The sequence below is a fragment of the Staurois parvus genome, unplaced genomic scaffold, assembly GCF_062004578.1.
Source record: "Staurois parvus isolate SC_StPar_1 unplaced genomic scaffold, SC_StPar_1.0 ptg000235l, whole genome shotgun sequence".
Taxonomy (NCBI): domain Eukaryota; kingdom Metazoa; phylum Chordata; class Amphibia; order Anura; family Ranidae; genus Staurois; species Staurois parvus.
This window is the reverse complement of record NW_028318031.1, coordinates 2,549,795-2,559,826: the sequence shown is the minus strand read 5'-3', so window position 1 is coordinate 2,559,826 and position 10,032 is coordinate 2,549,795. Positions and strand designations below refer to the sequence as shown.

The 10,032-nt window shown below is 40.5% G+C and overlaps 1 protein-coding gene across 4 annotated transcripts in view; it reads right to left on the bottom strand.

The window, feature by feature from the left end:
* Nucleotides 1-857: 857 nt before the first annotated feature.
* The window catches only part of DIS3L2 (DIS3 like 3'-5' exoribonuclease 2), a 746,747-nt gene continuing 737,572 nt past the window's right edge, over nucleotides 858-10,032 (bottom strand). For all 4 annotated transcript variants that reach the window (XM_089680086.1, XM_089680087.1, XM_089680085.1 and 1 more), the window contains one exon: nucleotides 858-2,650. In XM_089680086.1, coding sequence (XP_089536212.1) covers nucleotides 2,552-2,650 — 99 coding nt within the window. In that variant the 3' untranslated portion in view covers nucleotides 858-2,551. The remainder of the gene's footprint in view (nucleotides 2,651-10,032) is intronic.

The window sequence follows — 10,032 nt, the reverse complement described above, 5'->3', positions numbered from 1 at the left end:
TGCACGAAATCACAGTTGGAGCACGTGTTTATGATTCAATTATTGTGGACTTTTTTTGTTATTTCAAGCTGGGGGTTTATCATTATATATATGTGTATATTTGGATGTGGTTAAGTGTGGTGTGTGACACTTATCACTGTTTGTATTGTTTTATCCCTAATCAGGGGACTCACGTTTTATGCATTTTTCACTTATTTATATGAGAGTATTGGATCCCTCAATTGTGGATTAAGAGGGATTGTGTTTTTATTCACCAAATGATAGGATTTATTTCTTCACTAGTATCGTCATATTTCACTTTCTGATCCTGATAGGATCATATCGCGTCATTTAATCACCTTGTTATATATATTTGTGTGTTGTTTTATTTTAGTATTAGCGCTACACTGTTTAATAAACTCACAGGGTGCCCGTCGTCCAGATAGGGTTGACGCAGCTGACCCAGCACATCGCAAAAAGCCAACATGCGGTTGTAGTCTGGGGTGACTACTGGATCTATATCTTCAGACCTATTGCCCAACAAACCTGTTGATAGAGGGTCTACAAGTAAAAAACAAAAAACGTTTTCCTTGATGAAAAGGGGAGCTAAGATTCCCAGTGGGAATATTAGTTCCTTATTACTTGACAGGAGACAAAAAACTGATCTGAGTTGCCTTCTGCAGATGGGGGTTTGGCCACCATCAGGGGCTACCCCTAGGGTCTGATTTGCTTTTTTTCTCCGCTGTATCCTTCAATGAACGTAAGAGAAAGATACAATTCAATAACTCAGTTTGATACGGTGTTACCTCGTCCACTGGAAATACTTCAGATATACTTCAATGGGTGTGTGGTAGAAAAATAAGACGAGACAAGCATGCTTAGAGCAGATCACTTTATTTAATGGTAAATAACATATCAATCAGCAGTTCAGACCAGATCTTAACTACCCAGCAAATTACATATTCTAGGTGGTAGCACAAACTAAAAGGCAACTGCTCTTCTCTAACACCATGTTTGTGGGAAGAACTGCCTCAGAGTAGGGTAGCAGCACTAAGCTTAGCTGCTATTACTACAGTGGGAGATAGAGAGATCTGAATGGGGAAGACTGCTCGTTCCTGTGATGCTGGGGTCAAGCTCTCAAAGTATTGTGTATCCTTGCTTCTATGCGGAATGGGACTAATCGCTTACAATGGAAGTTTTTGAGCTAGATTTGGAGAGCCCACTCATGGCTCACAGGTATGGCATTTAAAGTTACACAGTGTTTTTCAACCTACTGCTGCCCCTTGACTGCATTTTATTCAAAAGGTGAACTTACCATTAATAGATTCAAGTTCTCTCTCTTTGACACCCTACACTTAAAATCAATTTAAAGCAACAAATTGCATTCACTTGGCACGTCTGCAGCTAGAATGAAAGCACATGTGTGCCACCATGCTTATGGATACAGATTTTAAAATCCGTAACAGACCTGGTATAAAAAAGAAAACAGGAACCCATACTGTGACTACAGATATGCCAGCTAGGGTCTATAAACTAAACACATGACTAGTGAGATAAAACTATAGAAGGGCTAGGAAATCTATAAAAGTAAACTGACTATTCATCCTATATTTATCTTGCACAATCATTGTAAAATGTATTCCCACATACCAGGTGGTTTGTTTTCAACTGCAATATTGACAGAAGTACACACACATTATTTCATTAATAGTGCAAAAAAACTGATTGAGATGTAAACACTGCTAAAATCTGGGCTGTACAAATTTATCAGGATTTTACCACTGCCCAATTTATAAAATAAAATGCTTTTTAAAAAAAGAAGCTAAAAATGTGATGTTTCTTTATCACAAATCACTTTGGTTAACTTTCATGGGCTTCTGCAGAAAACATGGCAAATAACCAGCCCCCGACTAAAGTAAAAACTATGAGCAAAGATATTTTAAAGCTGGCCATACACTGTGTGAACACATTGGCAGAAATTCTGTAAACTGGTGGCTCTGCCAGGCCCCTCCTGTGCAACATCTTTTGACTGAGAAATCAAAGGAGCCAGGCAGACAACTGTCGCTTGAACAGTTGCTGCATCTAATCAGATTCAGCTACTTTTTCAAGTGTGGCAGCTGTCCGAATACAATTGCTTGGTACAGGGATTTGCCAATCTACCCTGCAGATTAGGAAATCCGTTAGATATTTTGCGTTCAGTGTACAGGCTGAGCAAAAAATATCTAAAAGTGTATGGCTAGCCTAAGACATTCTTAAGCCTCACTGGCAAAAGTTACCTTCGGTGAAATAACATTAGTGACCTGTCAGGTGACCGGGGGAGCCTCAACGACGGACAATCCTGGTCTGAGGAATTCAACCCAGTCACCAGAAGGCTTACATAAAATAACCAATAAAAAGAAATTAAAAAATGACATACCACTGCAAATGCATACATGCTAACATTATGATAAAAAAGTGGGTGTTGCTTTGGGAGTTAAAAGTTACATCTGTAAATTACATGTAATATGACACAGTAGCAAAATTATTTTCACAAATTGCCCTGAGAAGTCATCTTTGCTTTTTGGTCCACTACTCAGTATGTGGTTCCAGGTCTTTTTAACACCGCTGTATACTTCAATGGAACATTTTCTGACTTCAATACCACCTCTAGTAGAGTAAAGATGTCAATTATCTGTAAAAGAGAGGGAAATTAGCAAATTTAAAATGTACAGTTATGACATATATTGTCCAATATGAATTAGAACAAGCCAGTGACCTAATCTACTTTGGCCCCAAACTTGTTAAATTTAGCTGGCCCCCCACCTCATCCTCCACAACAAAAACACATATCCAGAGACATGTGAGATGAGACAATCATGTAATTGTTACATCAGTTAACATTTCTCTGTCCCAGAAGCCAGTGAAGCACTACAGCAGGTCTCAGGGAGAGGAGTAACTGCTAACTGAGGCCAAGACACCCTGCCACTATGTATGATTTCCTGAATGAAGTTGTTTTTCTACTTTTTCTGAGGAAGAGTAATAAAGGATTTTTGGTTTAATGTAAAATGATTTTCTTGGAGTACGTTAAGGGACCAGAGTTAAGTAATTAAGATGCATCAGCGTTTGTTGCTGCCTTTAAGAGATTGAACAATGGCAAACAATGCTAAGGACAGCCAAGTATAAAACCTCCTACTCACATCTGTGTGTCACACTCACTTGTTCCATGGTCCAGCATCAGGTCTTTCCCTTTGTGTGTAGCTGATGGCTTTCAGACAATCACAGAGGAGGTGCTGTCTTAAAATAACTAGTGTGTGGGTTGCTCAGTGTTTGAACAGCCCTTCCACACACAAACAGCTGGACCCCGTGTTCCCTAGTGACTTTTCAAATGTTCCTGTGCACCTCTCAGTGTTGTTTCCATGACTTATACTGTTCCCAGTGTCCGTCTAGTTGGTACCCAACTCTTGTGTGTCCAGATATGTGTTCCCAGTGTGTCCTAGCCTGCATTCAGCTATAACATCCCAGTATTCCCCAATCTGTATCCATCTCCAGTTACCCTGTGCACTCCTGCCGGCATCCAGTCTTCCTTCACTACTGTGTCTCCTCTGTACTTCAGTCAATTACCTGCTTTTCTGCACCAGTCTGTTTCCCTGAGAATTCCAGCCAGCCTTTTGTTGTCAGCACCTGTGCACTTCCAGTCTGTGTTTATCATCTGTGTTCTCATGCACCCTGCTAACACTCCTATGTTACCTGCTGCCTAGTGGATCCAGTGCTTCAAGGAACTTTCACTTGCTCTAAGATGTGGCTGAGTCAGAGGACTGCAATCTGCAATGTAACATCTCTAGATATGGTGAAGACCAAGCAGTACATTGGACTTTGTACCTTGGGCCTTCTGAAGGCTCTTACCATACGTGAGTGTAGAGCCGAGCTCTCTTTACACTCTGTGGCTTTTGCCCCCATCTTCCCAGCTCATTTTTTGATTCACTGTCAACTGACATCACTGAGCTGGTCCAGGCTGGGGAAAGGTTTGCTGAGAGCCTGAGCCAGCAGCTTCCTCCCCCTCCACAGCCCAGTGCTCCAGTGAGGGTGGGAGGGGGGTGGGGCAAAGCAGACAGTGGTGACTGACTGTCACTACTCTCTGCTCAGAGTGGCTGTGAGAATTCCATCATCAGCGGTCATGTGAACGCTGAGTTCTCACGCTAAGAGCTGGTGGGGGACAGAGGCATCATCGAACTGAAGTTTTATCCACCTAGGGAAGTAAGATTTAAAAAAACAAAACAAAAACTAATTCCTATACTTCTTTTAACTACTTGCCGTCTGGGAAAATATTTGAATTTTTCACATGCTTTAAAATCAATATTTTTTTTGCTAGAAAATTACTTTGAACCCCAAAATATATTTGCTGAAAGCAGAGGCCTAATGAATAAAATGGTGGCTTTTGGATTTGTTTTTTTAACGTAATACCATATTTATGCAGACGTTTATGAAACGCAACATTTCAGGAAAAAATACACCAAAATGAATTTTAGAGAACACCAACACAAAATAATGTTATGTTGAGTAAATATCAAACATGTCAAGACTCAAAATTGCGAATATTTATGAAATGGCAACAAACTTTGGGGGACGCTTTAACAGCTGTCTTAGTGTACAGCTCATCATGAGTGATGGCCCTAAAATTATTGTTCTCTGATGTTTATGCACATTAAATAAAAAAAAGAAAAAAAAAAGAAGAGTACCTTTGAAAATGGAAGGATAAGGCTGAAAGCTGCCCTTTTAGGGTGCAGAGTAATAGATTCTGGTTAAGACCAGCTTGAAGGAAGGCCAGAATGTGAGATACTGAGTATCCTCCACTCAATTGGCTACACTCTCACAAGGTAAAGCAAGATTTCCAAGTACAATATTAAATCATATAGAAATATAAATCATATAGAATCATCATATAGAAGTAGCTTTTCTTGCCTTTAGCAATGTAGGCATCACAGACCCAGAAACCCCTCTATCCTTTAATACACGGGTGTCAAACTGGTGGCCCTCCAGCTGTTGCCAAACTAGAAGTCCCATGAGGCATTGCAAGATTGACAGTCCCAAAGGCAGAGGCATGATGGGACTTGTAGTTTCGCAACAGCTGGAGGGCCACCAGTTTGACACTCCTGCTTTAACTGGCAAATCCGTAAAAAAAAATGGGTAAAATAATACAGCATATACAATTGCCACACAATTCATACTGTAATTATTAAAAATTACATTTCCTTTTCAATCAGCAGCTCTGTAATTTTTTTTTAAATGCAATGAAATATGGCTACCTGGAGGTATTCTGTACACAGAATGTGTAAAGAATGCCCCCCAGCAACATAATTTCCTGCTCGAGTGATTGGCTTACGGATTTTCCCAGATGTCTGCACTAAGACACAAGTCAGATTTCAGGCTTCCCCTGCAAAAAATTTCATTTTTGGTGAGATACTCTTGAAGGGAAATCACCTCTAAAAGGATGCAGACCCAGCAGTTTTCCCACATTAGAGCCCTACAGCTGTAGCAGCTGACTGATAATTAGGAAGCACTCCCATTCATTCTGCACATGGACACAAACATCCATCTTTGTTCAGAATAACAAAAGGTATGAATCTGCAACACAGTGTGTTAAAATCCTTGCAATGTATATAGATAACCCAGAGGGTGATTTTTTTTTTCTCAACAAAAGTGGAAATACGCTTTATGACCCGGCTTTCAACAGCCATGCCATTAAATCCAGAGACTGTGAAAGAGGATGGAATAGAGGTTTAGCAGGTATGGCCTGTTGGGAAGAGGCCAAGGGTCACATGGGAAAAGTCAGAGTAACCAAGTTCTGTGTACCAAGTTCTTCTGAGCCAGTATAGTATTAGAAGAATCACGGTTTTGCTCTATTTTGTGGATCAGGTGAGACAGAATGCTCAGCGGAGGGAAGGCATAAATTAGTCTGAACCAAGAGATAATGAAAACATCTCATGCCAGAGCTAGAGGATCCCTGGTCCTGGATACAAAAAGAGGAAGTTTATTGTAACTGGAGGCTAGGATGTCCACATCTGGAACCCCCATTTTTTGGCATATCGGATTGAACATATCTAGATAAAGAGATGATTCTCCCTGGTCCAAGTGGTGGTGGCTGAGATAATCCGTCTCCCTAAAGGCAGTCAGACTCCTCTTGCCCCCTTGATGATTGAAATCTGCCACTGTGGCGGCATTGCCTGACTGCACCCGAATCGGGTGTCCTTTTAGAAGGAGGGTCCAGTGCTGGATTGACTTCTTGAGTAGCAGGATGCTGATGCAGAGTTTGGCCTCTTCTTTTGACCATGTTCCCTGATCCGTCAAGGATTGGAAGACTCCTCCCCAAGCTGACAGTCTTGAGTGTATTCCAATTATAAGGGAGAAAGGATTTTGCCATTGTTAGTATTAAAGCAGCGATCCATCACGACAAGGACTTCCTTCCATAGGAACCTGTGAAGAGACAGGAGAGAGCATACGTTTTGTGCTGATACGATGTGTAGCTGGAGAGCTCCTGAATGGAATTGGGTGAAAGGTACTGCCTTGAAGGAGGCCCAGAACTCTCATAGCAACTCTCACTATGGGATTTCCTTTGGATCTGAGCTATTGAACATGAACTCTTAGAAAGAGAAAAACATTTTCTGGAAGAAAAATCTTTGTCCGAGATGTAGCCAAGAGTAGACCCAAGTACAGTATTTGAGGCTCAGGCAGGGCTGGAGAGCAGATTTGTTTTTTTAAGTTGATCACCCAGCCAAAGGCCTGAAGCAGATTGTCTCTTGGACATTGTTGTAAGGGAGATGAATCCTTCAGGAGAAGGTCATCCGGATATCCTGTCACCAGGATGCCCTAAATTATGAGAAGGGCAAGCAAAGGTGCTAAGAGCAGAAGACAAGCCAAAAAGCAGTACAAACTGGAAGTGGTTGTCTTAATCTGCAAAGCATAGAAATCGCTGAAGAGGTGGGGGTAAATGGGAACATGCAGGTAGGTATCTCGGATGTCCATGAATGCCATGTGTTCCCCTTGACTCAAAAGCAATCACAGACCTTATAGATTAAATAAGAAACCTTGGAATGAAAAGTAGTTTGTTAAGGTATTTTACGTTCAGGATAGGGCGGACACCTCTGTCGGGTTCTGGCACCATGAACACGTCTGAGTAAGAGATATTTGACGCACTAAGAGGAAAAAGACCAGACGTATTATTTGATGGCAAGTAAATAAACCACACAAGTCCTTATAGTCCAAAGGTGGTTAAGGGATGATCAGACAATGCTCAACTCAGTGGCAGCGGATTCATAAAGAGCTTGAAGAGACTGTGTGAACAATCAAAAGAAGAGAACCAGCAGCATCTAAGTGCAGCAATAAAAACAAATTATTTCCACAAAATTGGCAACTCACAATAGTAGTCAAATGAGTGCTTGTTAAACTGGTGTCAATCACTGTGCAACTCTGGTCTGGTCCCACTGCAGGTTAGGTCTCCAATGCACTGTCCTTGGCTGTGCTGGTGGCTCCCAGCATTTCCTGGTCAGCGTGAATCCACAGAGCAGGTGGGAGTGATGCCAGCTCCAGGTACAGCAGCAGTAAGCGTGGCACGCATTCAGAGCATGCATGCTGCAGTGCACTGGAGACCTGCATGCATGCTGCAGTGCACTGGAGACCTGTATGCATGCTGCAGTGCACTGGAGACCTGCCTGCAGCGGGACCAGACCAGAGTTGCACAGTGGTTGACACCAGTTTAACATGTGCTCTTTTGACTACGATTGTGAGTTACCAATTTTGTGGAAATGGATTATTTGTTTTTATTGCTGCACCTAGATAGTGCTGCTTCTCATCTTTTTATTATTTTAAAAGGTCTGAGTAGAATCCCTGTAACCTGTCCTATAACAGTACTGGTGCACATTTAACTGTAAAATAAGGAACAGAGGGCGCACCAGCCTTGTGCATTAACTTTTACAGCTTTATTACATAAAAGGAATAAAATGTATATACTCACAAACACTTCATAAACACAGGTATATTAGAGCCCACAATGCACTAAATAGCATCCCGGTCACACCGGCAAGTCCCAAACAAAGTAGGACCATCCAAATGGCTGACGTGTTTTCAGGGGAGATCCCCTGTTCTTTTGAAGAGGCCTGATATGCCTGCATTTATGAAGTGTTTGTGAATATATAAATTTTATTCCTTATATATAATAAAGCTGTAATGCACAAGGTATCCCCAACCCTTAGACGACAGCAAGGCATGGGCTAACCACAGAACAAATTCCATTCATTGAATCCCCCTGATGAAGCCACATTGCCCGGTGGCTAACACGTAGGGGAGGGGCTCTGACGTCACGACGTTAAAGGAGAAATACAAGGAGAAGACTGGCAGTAATGAAAAACACACAGAGGAGCACAAATTTTACTAAAAAGTGTTTTATACTGTTATAACATGTGAGTGCAATATTATCTGGGTCAATAATAAATATTTTAAAAAGGATAAAGCACTATGTGATTTTTCTGGTTTCATGTCATCTACACATGGAGTAATAAGGAGAGGAGAAGCAGGAAGTGGAGAGAGCCCCCTGGAGGAGAGAGGGAGATATCCATCCTGATTCAGCTTTACAGTGGTGTGGAGGATGGCGAGACCCCCCAGTGGAAAAAGTACACCACTACACATCTATCCATCCATACGATTCACAGATTTAGCCTGGAAAAACCCATGAGTCCATTTTACAGGACACAAGCTGTTTTGACCTGACCTAACGGTTTGGTCAAAACAATAAGGTGAAAAAGAGAAGGAATATTGAAGTTGTATCAACATTATCACAAAGTGGACTTATGTGCACAAAATTTTCACAATTTGCAATTTTATAATTTTTTTGATTATCACATTTGAATAAAAATAATATTCTACTTTATTTTTTTGGCATTCTAAGCATTGGTTTTATTACTATTATATATATTTTTATTTTTTAGGATTTTAATTGTTTATATTCAGATTATTTGATTCACATACCACCATTGGGTATATTAGTGGAGCGCTGCACAGTTTTATATTATTTTATGAATAAAACGGTCAGTCACTGGATTGAGTGTTCTGAAAGGCCTTCAGCAAAGCAAACATTCACCTGTTTACATTCTGAACAATTGGGTACACCTTTCTTATATATCTGCTCACCTTAAACTTAGCCCAACTTATGATTAGGCTAAAACAGCTTTTTGTCCTAAATTGGACAGATGAGGACATTTCCAATGATTGTATACTTCATTGTATACTGTGATGGCCATGTGATCAGAAGCAGTGTGAGTTTCATACAGTGTGGTGGAAGGACATGCTGTGTGTATGGAGAGAAGAAGGAAAGTGGAATCTGAGAATGGTGAATGAAGATTGAAGAGTGAAGCAGAGGACATACAGAGGACAGACTGCAGATACAGAGTCTCAGTGATCGCTGCTACTTTGCTACCACCTACAATTGTGGACATTTGTATCTAAAGTGAAGTAATTTTTGGACGTCACCAATTCTTCTTCAAGTGTGCCACAACATCTCTTTTAATCAGCACATATTGTACTTCAACTGAACTCTGTCCTGAACAACAGGAATAAAAAAAGGAAGTAAAGGACATATAGGACCCCTGGAGGAAAGAGGGAGAAATCCATCCATCCTGATCAAAGACAGGGATCAGCGTGTCTGAGAGACACCCAGAGGGAAAATTAAAGTATTGCATCTTGTGTATCAATATTCCTGGAAGTATACAATCATTGGAAATTTCCTCATCTGTCCAATTTAGGACAAAAAGCTGTTTTAGCCTAAATTGGGCTACATTTAAGGTGAGCAGATATATAAGAAAGGTGTACCCGAATGTTCAGAATATAATTACGAAGTGGACACTATACTGGACTTTAATTTATCTGGACACTTTTATAAAAAAATTTTGGGACATTTTTTATACAAATTTATTTTATTTATTTTTCACATATAAAATTATTGCACATTTATAATTTTTGATATTATATTTTTTTGCACTATATAAATTTGTATGTTGTCACATTTGGATCACTTAATATATGGTC